General features: G+C 46.5%; 1 protein-coding gene across 1 annotated transcript in view; it reads left to right on the top strand.

Annotated features, from left to right (window-relative positions):
* The window catches only part of znf385b (zinc finger protein 385B), a gene marked incomplete at its 3' end in the record, with an annotated part of 18,328 nt that extends 8,801 nt beyond the window's left edge, over nucleotides 1-9,527 (top strand). The window contains exons 3-8 of the mRNA XM_083638337.1: nucleotides 735-926; nucleotides 2,543-2,690; nucleotides 3,136-3,495; nucleotides 6,041-6,225; nucleotides 7,238-7,333; nucleotides 9,303-9,527. Of these exons, the coding sequence (XP_083494463.1) occupies nucleotides 735-926; nucleotides 2,543-2,690; nucleotides 3,136-3,495; nucleotides 6,041-6,225; nucleotides 7,238-7,333; nucleotides 9,303-9,527 (1,206 nt within the window). The remainder of the gene's footprint in view (nucleotides 1-734; nucleotides 927-2,542; nucleotides 2,691-3,135; nucleotides 3,496-6,040; nucleotides 6,226-7,237; nucleotides 7,334-9,302) is intronic.
* Nucleotides 9,528-13,100: the final 3,573 nt, after the last annotated feature.

Here is a 13,100-nt window from a genome sequence, read left to right as displayed (position 1 = left end):
TGGGTGGATACGGACATATGGCTAATCAAATCTCAGTGCGGAATGTCAGGGAACTCTTTCAAGCTCTCTGTATCTCTCTCTCTGTCTGTCTGTCTGTCTCTCTCTCTCTCCTTCTCTCTCTCTCTGTCTCTCTCTCTCTGTATATACTGTCTCTCTCTCTCTCTGTCTGTCTATCTGTCTTCTTCTCTCTCTCTCTCTCTCTGTCTGTATATCTGTAGTCTCTCTCTCTCTGTCTGTCTGTCTCTCTCGTGTCTCTCTCTCTCTCTCTCTGTATATATATACTGTATCTCTCTCTCTGTCTGTCTGTCTGTCTCGTCTGTCTCTCTCTCTCTCTCTCTGTATCTCTAGTAGTCTGTCTGTAGCTACTCTCTGTATACTCTCTGTCTCTGTCTGTCTGTCTGTCTCTCTCTCTCTCTTCTCTCTGTATATACTGTATCTCTCTCTCAGTCTGTCTGTCTGTCTGTCTCTCTCTCTCTCTCTCTCTGTATATACTGTATCTCTCTCTCTGTCTGTCTGTCTGTCTGTCTGTCTGTCTCTCTCTCTCTCTCTACTACTGTATCTGTCTGTTGTCTGTCTGTCTGTCTCTCTCTCTCTCTCTCTGATATCTGTCCTGTCTGTCTCTCTCTCTCTCTCTCTCTCTCTCTGTATATATACTGTATCTCTCTCTCTGTCTGTCTGTCTGTCTGTCTCTCTCTCTCTCTCTCCTCTGTATATACTGTATCTCTCTCTCTCAGTCTCAGGCAGAGGCTCATTATAAAGGCAGTCGTCATGCGAAGAAGCTGAAGGCTCAGGAGAACAAAGCCAAGACCAAGCTGTTCAATCATTGCAGAGACCAAGCTGTCAATCACTGCAGAGACCAAGCTGTCAATCACTGCAGAGACCAATGGCAGCAGCTCCTGTCTCGCTGGCCCCGCCCCTCCTGGCCTGTCAGCTAACAGCAGCACCAATCAGCACACAGGTTCAGCATGTGAGTACTACTACCACTGTACCAGAACTACAACTACTACTATTACTACTACATATAAAGTACCGCAAGCCGCAAGGATGACACATTTTTGTAGGGTTACCCAGAAATCACCTGCACTTCCTAGTCCCTACATGTAAAAGTCAATGGGATTTTTCTATGGGAAGGTCTGTGGTTAACAAACGTTTAAAAAAGCGAACTTTTGTGTTCAGCAAGATAATCTTCACAAATGAGGACCGCTTATATGACTTTTGAAGCGTTTTCTGAAAAACGCGTAAAAAAAAACAAAAAACGTATTTACCCTTCGAAAATCATCCAAGTGGACCTCCCTCAGTGTGCCGCCCCTTTTGGTTTTGTTGTTGTTGTTGTTGTGTTACTTGGATGGAATTATAGTGAAAATAAATTATCCCCCTTTTTGCTGGGGACCCCTGGAATACCCCCAAGGACGACCCCCACTTTGAGAACGACTAAAGCGCAAATTATGCTCAAGCGAAATCGCCGGCGCTGACTGCGCCGAGGGGGTCGCCGCAGCTGGGCGTCCTATCGGCGCAGCTCGGCGGAGGGGGCGTGCAGCTCCTCGAAAATGTGGCTCTGCGGCGTCAAATCCTTGTTGTGAGGAATGAGGAAATGCCATTTCCTCATTTAACAGTGCTTGTCCCTCATCTAGCAAAGCCATCTGCAGCCTCACCGGAATGAGTTTTGAAATGGAAGGACAATAAAATGTCCCCCCACCGACATGATTGCAAGTTCTTGGTAAACGACACGATAATGTTTTGGACGTGTACCGCAGCCAACGCGCCGAGTTACGTTCGAGTATGCACAGTCTCGCTGTCGCCGCCATTCGGCGACAGGGCGCCAAGTCGAGGTTGCGCAGAACCATGCCGGGCGCTTAACTTCATAGTTGTTGTCACTGGGTTGTGTGTGTCAGTGGGCTGACAGACTGACAGCTGAAATGGTTTAGGAGTGGTTAATGTAAATGAGGAGCTATTGTCCACATCCCCCTTACCTGGCTGCCAGGGCAAAAAGCCTCATCTTTGCAGGCTTTTTTCTCTGAATTCCTGTTTTGGGTGTCCGGAACATTCAAGTAAGCATATCTCCTTAAAACAATTCAGATTACAATGTGTGACACATCATTTGAAAGCTTCAATCTGCACTTTCATATTCTGCAAAAAAAAAGGAAAAATGACCTTGGCCTACTTGTGGGTCAAAATACCAGCGACTGTCACGTGCACGCAGCCAGTACACAAACACATGTCTCTGTCACGTGCATGCAGCCAGTACACAAACACATGTCTCTGTCACGTGCACGCAGCCAGTACACAAACACATGTCTCTGTCACGTGCACGCAGCCAGTACACAAACACATGTCTCTGTCACGTGCACGCAGCCAGTACACAAACACATGTCTCTGTCACGTGCACGCAGCCAGTACACAAACACATGTCTCTGTCACGTGCACGCAGCCAGTACACAAACACATGTCTCTGTCACGTGCACGCAGCCAGTACACAAACACATGTCTCTGTCACGTGCACGCAGCCAGTACACAAACACATGTCTCTGTCACGTGCACGCAGCCAGTACACAAACACATGTCTCAGAGGTGCCGTGAAATGTGTTTTCCATGTTTGGCCCATCCTGGCTCATCCTTCCTCCACGGGTCAGGCCTGCAGCGTCCACAGACCAACTTCTATTCAGCCATCGTGGTTCAGATGACGATCTTCTGTATGTTTTTAATGGGGGCGTTCTTATATGGAGGAAACCCCAGGTGAGCACGGGGAGAACATCCAAACCCAACACAAAAAGGCCCTTTTCACGAGATAACGCACCTGGGAAGTAGGCATCAAGGACATGGGGAGGACCACCAGGCAACAGTGCTACCACTGCGCCACCGTGCCCGTGTTTTGGGTCTTTAATCATCAGATAACCAGTGGATAACTAGTAGTTAACCGGTAGATCACCAGATGCAGTTCTTTTGCTGATGTTGGTTTGACCTAACCTGACAATCTATTCAAACCAATAGATTGGTGCATGGCAAATTGGATGTTTTCGTGTGATCTTGATCTCATGATCTCGCGTGAATCCAGCTGCCTCGCAAGGTTGGGCTTTACGAGTGACAACCAGTATAATACCAATTAATATGATCTCTTTCTCTCCCTCCATTCTCCAGATCTCTTCTCCAGTGTGGACGTCTCCTCTCCTCTCAAACTTCCCTTCTCCTGTTCCTCTCTGTCGTGCTCCTCTCCTGGCTCCTCCAGTAGGTCAGGCAGTGAGGCTCCTCCCTCCAGCCCGCCCCCCGCCTCCCCGGGCCACGCCTCCTCCTCCCAGGCCCTGCCCCCCACCTCCCCAGGACATGCCTCCTCCTCCCAGGCCCCTCCCCCCGCCTCCCCGGGCCCCTCTACCCCACAGGCCTCCCATCACACTCCTCTTGCCATGGAGTCAGAGGAGGAGAAGGCCAAGAAGTTGATGTATTGCTCGCTGTGCAAAGTTGCCGTCAACTCACTGTCGCAACTGGAGGCGCACAACACCGGTGAGGAGAATCTGCCCTCTCTGTTATTCAGTGAGGAGAATCTGCCCTCTCTGTTATTCAGTGAGGAGAATCTGCCCTCTCTGTTATTCAGTCCCTCAGGATTTCTCTGATTTTTTTGTGATTGTTGCGATCAAAAATGCTTGATTTTTTCAGGATCTGTTCTCAAAGATTGCGATGCAATTTGCAGTTTTATTAGATTTTTTTTTTGCTGTCAAATTGGGGGAACTGGCAAAAATTGCAAGTTGAGGAACTTGTTTTGCCCTTTTTGCAGAGAAATCGCAGGAATTTTGTAAAAATCAAGATTGGTTGAATTTGCATGAATTATTGTGATCGCAAAATCTCAGTTTCCTGGAGGGACTGGTTATCTTTCTGTTATCAGTGAGACAACAGAAGTGTCTCTCTGTCTGTCTGTTACCTGTCTCTATGTCTGTCTGTCTGTCTGTCTGTTACCTGTCTCTATTGGCTCATTTCCACCACATATAACAGCACAGTACAGCTCTACTCGATCTGGTATTACTCGGCTCTACTTGATATAGACTCTGTTTCCATAGCAAATTTACTCGCCTCCGCCCACACCTGGTCGTCATAGCGACTGCATATCTGCCCTCCACCCATAGCCGAAGTAGGCTATAATGTATAACGTTAAAATTAAATCGATACATGGAACTTTTAAACTGATTATGAAATACTGGTGCCTCTAAATGACCTACAGTGTACATGGGCAAATGTGACAATCGGCCAGGAGAATGGATATCACTTTGTTGTTACTCAAACTCACATGCATGCACTGCGCGGGGGACGGGAGTTGCGCTACAGGGAGAAGGGAAGCCTCTACCCCGGCGGCCTCTCACCAGGCAAGACCGCGGCTTCGCTAAACCCCCGCCTGCGGCCTAGCGGACTTTTTGTCTAACAATTGAAAACCACCGTCATGTTAAAGCTGAGCAAGGAGATCGATTTTATTTCACCAGAGCCGAAGGCAGCAACACAAAATAAATAACTTCTGGAAATAACAGAAGAGAAGGTAAGCCCCACTAAACTGGTATCCGACAGTAGATGCCTACAGTAAACATGATTCTGCCTGACCAATCAGTCGTCTGCAGTGTTTTCACGTCACCGTATGGTACCGGGTCCACAGCGCTGGAACCTCAACAAAGCAGGGACCAAAAGCAGCACGACTCAACCCTGACTCAACCCGGGCTGTCCACGTTCCACCTCGGTGGAATGAGACAAAAAAGCGAGACGAGCTGTGCGGGGCCGCGTTGATACCTCAGTGACTCTATGGTGACTGGATGTCTGCCCACCACCTCAAGCTCAATCTTGGTAAAACAGAGCTACTCTTCCTCCCAGGGAAAGACTGCCCTCTCGCAGATCTCTCCATCTCCATTGACAACACCACTGTGCTTCCCTCCCAAACAGCTAAGAACCTTGGGGTGATCCTCGACAACCAGCTGTCTTGCTCAGCCAACATAGCTGCGACAGCACGCTCCTGAAGGTTCTCCCTCTACAACATCCGCAAAATCCATCCCTTTCTCACAAGGGAAGCGACTCAACTCCTGGTCCAGTCACTTATCATCTCCCGCCTGGACTACTGCAACGTGCTCCTGGCCGGCCTACCTGCCGCCGACATCCGACCGCTTCAGCTCATTCAGAACGCTGCAGCCCGTCTGGTATTCAACCAACCCAAATTCTCTCATGTCACTCCCCTCTTGCGGGACCTTCACTGGCTTCCCATCTCGGCACGCATCAAATTCAAGACACTGGTACTGGCCTACAGGGCAGTACACCAGATAGCTCCTCTGTACCTGCAATCTATGGTCAGGAATTCTGATTCTGATTCTGATTCCAAACCTCTCAGCGCTCCCTTCGCTCCTCCACCAGTGCAGGACGCCTCGCCCCTCCTTCGCTACGGGGGCTAAAAAGTCGCTCATCCCGATGGCGACTCTTCTCGTCCCTGGCACCTCAATGGTGGAATGAGCTTCCACCTTCAGTCAGGACGGCTGAATCACTGCCGATCTTTCAGAAAAGACTAAAGACACACCTTTTCATGCTCCATCTGGGCCCTTCTTGAACTAACTTCTTTCTCTCTCTAAAATATATATATATATTAACTTAACTTTACCACTATTCCTTCAGAATTTGTAGTTGTCATAGACTGTGTTGCATAGTTGATTGCTCTATTGCTGACAAAAATGTGTTATTGTCGCTTTGGATAAAAGCGTCTGCCAAATGACGTAATGTAATGTAATGTAATGTCTATGTCTGTCTGTCTGTTACCTGTCTCTATCTCTGTCTGTCTGTTACCTGTCTCTATGTCTGTGTCTGTTACCTGTCTCTATCTCTGTCTGTCTGTTACCTGTCTCTATGTCTGTCTGTCTGTCTGTTACCTGTCTCTATGTCTGTCTGTTACCTGTCTCTATGTCTGTCTGTCTGTTACCTGTCTGTCTGTCTGTCTGTCTGTCTGTTACCTGTCTCTATGTCTGTCTGTCTGTCTGTTACCTGTCTCTATGTCTGTCTGTCTGTTACCTGTCTCTATGACTGTCTGCAGGTTCGAAGCATAAGACGATGCTTGAGGCTCGAAGTGGCGCCGGGCCAATCAAAGCATATCCAAGACCCGGAGCCAAGACCCGAACGCAGAGCGGATCCGGACCTAAGGGATCCGGTCTGCAGAACAAAACCTTCCACTGCCAGATCTGTGACGTCCACGTCAACTCAGAGGTCCAGCTCAAACAGGTGGGAAAACTACACAAGCCCTGAGAAGCAAGTGAGGGGGGAATCTGGTCATCCATTTTCTGTATAAGCCTTGATCTAAGATGTATGGCGCCGCAGCATGAGCTGTCCTGTGTTTGTTGTGTTTGTTTATTGTCTTAACCCATTGATACCTGATGCAGCATTTGTGTGTGTATCCCTTTAAGACCGCGAACTGCGTCACGCAAAGGGATACACACACAAATGAGAGATATACACGCAAATGCTGCATCAGGTATCAATGGGTTAAAGGTATCCGTCCTTGAAACGTATGCTGTTGGATACAGTCGGGAATCACTCCTGAGGATACGAGATGAAGTTTGGGGCCTTTCTCACGTAAAGCCTGAACTCAGTTGTAGGGACTTTGCTGCTTGCCCCACCGGAGGAAGCGAGACCCAGCAGTGACACAGACACCGACATGGAGGCAGGTGGAGTGGCGATGGTGCTCACCATGGTGGTGACATGACACATCAGCGCCAGAGAGGCCGACATAATGACGGGACTCCCCAGAGATGCCGACACCGAGGCAAACTCCTTTGGAAAACCAAAGGAGGTGGGGCCTTATCTTGGTACAGGCGATATCCCCTGTTTGCGTGTGCCTTAAGGCAGGGAAGATAGCGGTCCGCCTTACGCATGTGTCCCGGTGTTATGCCGAGTTTTGCAGCCCCCGCCCGGCAGCAGCTAAACGCATCCCCACCTCACGGGAGCATATTGTAATGATTTATACAGAAATGTAACTGTTTAAAAGTGATATAATTGTCTGGGTAGACAATTCATGATAATACAAAATGACTTTGAATGATCATGTTTTAAATTATTTGGTCAATTTTTCTTTAGAAGCCACTAAGAACCGTTCACTGGTCACTATAACTCAGACATCACGTAAAGAGACATCACGGCACATGACCTTGGGCCGCACATCACGGAAGTAAAACCAGGAAGAATATGAGCTTCAATTTGCTTCATGCTAACTCTGTTGTTGTATTTGTTGTTGCAGCACATCTCCAGCAGGAGGCACAAGGACCGAGTGGCAGGAAAACCCAGCAAGCCCAAATACAGTCCATACAACAAGCAGCAGCGCAGCTCACTCACTGTGAGTAGTTGGGTTTCCATCCAAGTGTATCGCAAATTTGAACCGAATTTTCATAAAATCGGCAAAAGAAAATGTGAAATTATGCATGTTTCCATGCACTACTATTATGTGGATATTAGGAGTTTGTGTGCAGCCAGTTGTGCTGTCTGCCTGCAAACCCGATACGTGCCGTTGTCTTGCTGGCAGTGACCGAGCTGTATGAAAAACACATATTCAAAGTTTTTGGATTACAGCAGGGGTTCCCAAACTTTTCTGTCCAAGTACCACTACGTACCAAACCAGATTTCCCAGGGATACCCCCCGCCGCCCCCCAATAAAATAAAGTTTGCTGATTTAACCAGGCTACTAGCTGGTTCAAAACGGACACACACGGACACACACACACCTGCCCAAAAAAAAGAGAGGCTGTGAAAAAGAGGACCCCTTTGAAAATGTTTTTTTTCCCTCGCCAAAATTTTGCTTAACTTTGGATTGTTATTTAGCTACCTTCCCGACTAGCATGACATGGTTGGTAGAAATCGATTCCTTAGGTCTCCTAGTTTCATATGATACCAGAAACTTCACTCTGGCTTTAAAACTGAGCCTGCTGCAGCCTCTGAAAGTAAATGTTCAAAATTGTGATATTTCCCAAATATCACGATATTTCTGAAAATCAGCCCAATCCGGCTACTCCTCAGGGTTAATGTGTATGAGAAGCCCTTTTCCCACATGCGTACCGGAAAATTACCTGTAAGTCAATATCGGACATTTCCCTGAATTTCCCTTCACACCTCAGCGTTCGCATGTGGGAATCTTAAGTCAAATAGCCGGTATGTTGGGGGGTGGGGTGGCGGGGGGCGGGGGAGAGTGGCCTGGGGTCTGTGCTGCAGGCCACTGAGGCCAGTCAGAAAAAAACAACAAACAAACATGGAGCCAGCGTCCACTCTTTTGATAATATTGCTGACGCGCTTTTTCCTCAAACGTAGACAGCGACGCAGACAAATTAAGACGAAAATGGAAAGGGATATACGTGCGAACAGAAACAGATTCATGTTCGCAGTCTTCTCCGCTCAACATCGTGCAGAATATGAAGATAGACTAAACCGGGGACAGATCATGACAGTGTTATGTACCTCTGCGCTGCTGCGTGAGACTAGAGCCGTCTGGAAGCGAGAGAGACCAGGAGGGAATTTATTTTGGGAAGATGCTCTGAACAATTTTGACGACGTGGAATGGAAGCGTCATTTTCGCATGTCCCGGTGTACGTTCGACTACGTGCTGAGTCTGGTCCGACACGCACTAACACGCAAGATCACCCGGTGGCGAAAACCACTGGAAGCGCGTTTGCGACTGGCAATAGTCCTTTGGTGGTACGCAACACCAGGGGAATATCGAACAATCAGCTGTGTATTTGGTGTTGGACTGTCTACTGTGTGCACTGATAGCGGAAAATGACTGGACCCCTTTCTCACCTGTCTGACTATCGCGGCATACCGCTCTTCTGACTGGCTCAAAACTGGTGAAATGGCCGCGACGACGGGGTCGCGCTTATACCGGCACGGCGCCTTTCCCACATGCAGGCATTAGACCACGTTGCGGTCATTTTGCGGTACAAAGCGCATGTGGGAAAAGGGCTTAAGTGACATGAACAGACTGGAAACTTTATCTCATTAGATAAAACAGATGTTGATGTTGTTTTTCCTTTGGGGACAGTTGAAGAAAGGTAAAAAATCACAATAGCCTGCATCACTTTTTTTTTTAATCGCAATAATAATAATAATATTGTATCGTGACTCAATTATCGTGATAATTTCGTATCGTTGGGAGTAGTGATTCCCACCCCACAGTGATCCACCATGGTATTATTATTGTATTTAATGGTTTGTAACTGCTGCATTTAATCACAATGACAATTATAATGACCTAATATCTCTCTTTCTTTTTCCTTGTCTCCTCTCCTTGTGTCCTCTCCTCGTCTCTTCTCCTACAGAGTAAACTCTCTCTCCAGAAGGACTTGGCGAAGCCCTCCATATCTCCTTCCTTCCTCTCCTCCTTCCCTTCGTCTCCTCTCCTGCCTCCTTGTTCCCTTGCTTCCTCGCTCGCCCTCCCCCCCTCCTCTCTCGCCTCCTCTCTCTTTGCCCCACCCTCCTTCCTGCGTCCGGCTCCTGGACCAATCAGAGCGACACAGGGCTCCATTCTCTTCGCCCCCTACTGACTGATGGACAGCAGCGGGGATTCGAACCGGCGACCTTCTGACCTGACCAGGGTTCAGTCCCTCCTCGCCCATCCTGCATAGAGCTAATATAGAAAGGACACACACAGCAGCAGGGATTTGAACCAGCAACTTTCTTACGCCTCATTCGCTGTTGACTGTTCCATCACAGTACATCACGGCACATTGGAAATCCATTAATTCCTATGGGAGACAGTTTTGCCACAGCGCCCCGCTCTGTTGTCAGCATCATATCTTACAGTAGAAAACAATATTTATCTATTTTACATTCTGATGATTTGGCGACTCTGAGAAACCAACCCAGTCTCACAACAAATTGTGTAATAGCACAGACGGCGGTGTTTCACAATAATGGCACTAAAATGGTTTTATTGTTATTAATTATATAATTGTTCGATTTTTTTAAGTTTTACTTTTCTACAAACCACGGATACATTGAATTGTGAACATAAATTTGAAACAAAACATTTGTTCATTCAAAACAATGCTGAAAACGCACAAAAAGTGTTAATACATTTGATAAACTCAACAGCAATGTCTCTTTCCAGAAATCATTACCCCGTTACTCAAGATAATCCACAGACCTTGTTATGAGCAGTTTCATGGAGGAACTATTTTTAATTTGACCAAACTACAGCCGCCAGCTGCTAGCTAGTTCCTACATGAGACAGCAAAAGAAAATAGTTCCTACATGAAACTGCTCACAACAAGGCCTGTGGATTATCTTGAGTAACCGGGTCATGATTTCTGGAAAGAGACAATGCTGTTGAGTTTTTCAAATGTATTTTTTTGGTGCTTCGAGCACCACAAGCCGAGTGCCATCCAGTTCCATTGTATTCAAGAGAAGGCAGACATCTCTGCGGCCGATATCTCCAAATCTCAGGCAACTAACCCCAAAACGATATAGATGGATAAATAGCACTACAGGTGAGAGGAAAAATATGTATTTTGGATTTTAGGGTGAGCTGTCCCTTAAAAAAAATATATATATTTTTTAAAACACTGGACTAAAAAACAATATAAAATCATTTAAAAATGCTCTCCTAGTTGTTGCTCCACCTACTCTGCTGATCTAGGGAGAGTAGTAGACTAGCACATGCTTCCTCTCATACACATGCAGATGCCAGCTGCTTCTTTTCGCCTGACAGCGAGGGGTTTCACTGGCCGGACGGAGCCCCTCCCCCAAACAGGCACCCCGACAGACCATAGTGCAGCGAGCAGGACTCATACCCCACCGGCTTCCCAGCTGCAGACACGGCCAAATTGTGCCTGTAGGAACTAAAGAACTTATTACACAATTTAATGTGGGACTTGTCTGGAGACACTGATAATGTTACGTAGATGTTCACCTGTTTATGATAATAATAATAATATTCGTGACCTGCTCTGATAAAATCAGTCGCATGGCCCATTTGCGCAGAAATGTGATTTCATGAGAACATATTGATTTTGGCTGTTTTGGGTGTTTCACCAGATTTTAGTAAAATAAAGCTTTGGCTTTCGTTCTGTGCAAAGATTATTTGAACGTTAAATAGAGTTTTGAAGCTCATAAAGGTAGGCTGACATGCAGAACTAGCTTACTTTGTTATACTTTGAGGCCGTTTTTCTCAAAAACAGTTTGGAAACAGGCAAGACATAAAGGGATGCGTCATACTCAATCCTCGGAGTACAAACTAAGATCATTTTGATAGGACCAGAAAGCTCACATTCCCCTCTTTCCAACAGCGTGTTTCAGGGTCAATGTGACTGATCTTGATAGAGCAGGTCACATTTAGTATTGATAGTTTTTTGAACAACACAGACAGCCTAAACCGTCCATGTTGATCTGGGCTGCTGTGACCAGCAAGGGGGCGGAGCTATATCTAAAAACACAGCACAGAGACCCCTCCCCCTCTCCTGGATGCATTACCAGCACAACACAATACAACTTGATGTCATGGAATCTTACAGATGTCCCTTCTCCTTGTACTACTAACACTAACACTGCTACTATGACTACTGCTAGTACTACTTCCAGTACTATTACTCACACTACTTGATGTCACCAGTCTCCGCTGCAATGTGTTGCAGACTGTTATCTGGGCTCAGAGACAACAGACTGGAAGCCGAGCTTGGCTATTTCCTTGGTTTAAATGGCCTCCGTCCATCGCGGGGCCAAACTATGTAGTGGAATAGGTTGTATATTTCCTGGTTTTGTTTTTCTTTACCCTCCGGCTGTCATCGGATCTCACCAGAGCCTCCTGGGATCTAAAGAGGTAGAACAGAATGTCTGACATGGAACTTTCAATACAAACAATCAATCTAAGCTTTAAGATGAAGAGTCGATGGAATTTGAATTTGGAGAATGTTTGGAACGTTTTAGAATGTGAAGAATCAGTGGAGCTTCTCCAGCCTGTGGGGGACAGCAGAGGACTCACCTCCAGCCTGAGGGACGTAGGCCTGGAGAAACAACTCATTCTAACTGGGCGTTCACACCGGGGTGATTGTTGCAAATTTGTGCGACGAGATGACAAATTCAATGCAAATCCGCGAGTAGATGTGATTTCACCTAATCGCACGTGTGACCTAAATTTCCGCGCCGTGAATGACACGATTTTCGCCTCGTCGCCTCGAGTTAAAACATGTCTACACTTGGTGTGAACGCGTCGAGCTGATCATGGTGCCATGCCATTGTTCCAACACTCCATTATTCCGAAAAACAACAATAGTGTGAAAAATGTCTGTGCAACAGACCATTATCCCAAAAATCTAAATCCCATTGGTCTCAAGGCCCAATGCTCCGGAAATCCACTCTCTTCCATTGTTTCTCAAAGAAACAGAAGCACATGGCTAATTATTATGCAGAATGTGATGTTTCTCAAACAGAAACACATGGCTAATTATTATGCAGAATGACCTCATTCCTCCATGTTTCTCAAACAAACAGAAGCACATGGCTAGTTATTATGCAGAAACAAACAGAAGCACATGGCTAATTATTATGCAGAATGTGATGTTTCTCAAACAGAAACACATGGCTAATTATTATGCAGAATGACCTCATTCCTCCATGTTTCTCAAACAAACAGAAGCACATGGCTAGTTATTATGCAGAAACAAACAGAAGCACATGGCTAATTATTATGCAGAATGTGATGTTTCTCAAACAGAAGCACATGGCTATTATGCAGAATAATGTCATTCCTCCATGTTTCTCAAACAAACAGAAGCACATGGCTAGTTATTATGCAGAATGACTAATCGGCATATGCAGATGCTCCCAATCAACCAGGCAAAACATTAGGAGGCGGGGCCGATTGATTGTGGAATTTCAGTTGATAAACTAACTGGTCCATTTCTCAGCTGAACGTTGTTGTTTTTCTGTCTGCAAACCAACAAAGAGACAAACATGTTTTGTTGTTTCTCATCTGGTTTTTCGGGGGGAGTCGATGGCCTGGCTCCTTCTCTGTCATTGGTCGGTCCAGTTTATGCAACAAACCTGCATGTTGGTTTCTGTAACAGTCTCTGTCTGCACAAAGTGATGTTACTGATCAGTTCTATGGATTTTATACCAGC

The sequence above is a fragment of the Poromitra crassiceps genome (genome assembly GCF_964638095.1).
Source record: "Poromitra crassiceps genome assembly, chromosome: 6".
Taxonomy (NCBI): Eukaryota; Metazoa; Chordata; class Actinopteri; order Beryciformes; family Melamphaidae; genus Poromitra; species Poromitra crassiceps.
The sequence above is the reverse complement of the archived record's forward strand: the minus strand, read 5'-3'. Positions and strand labels throughout refer to the sequence as shown.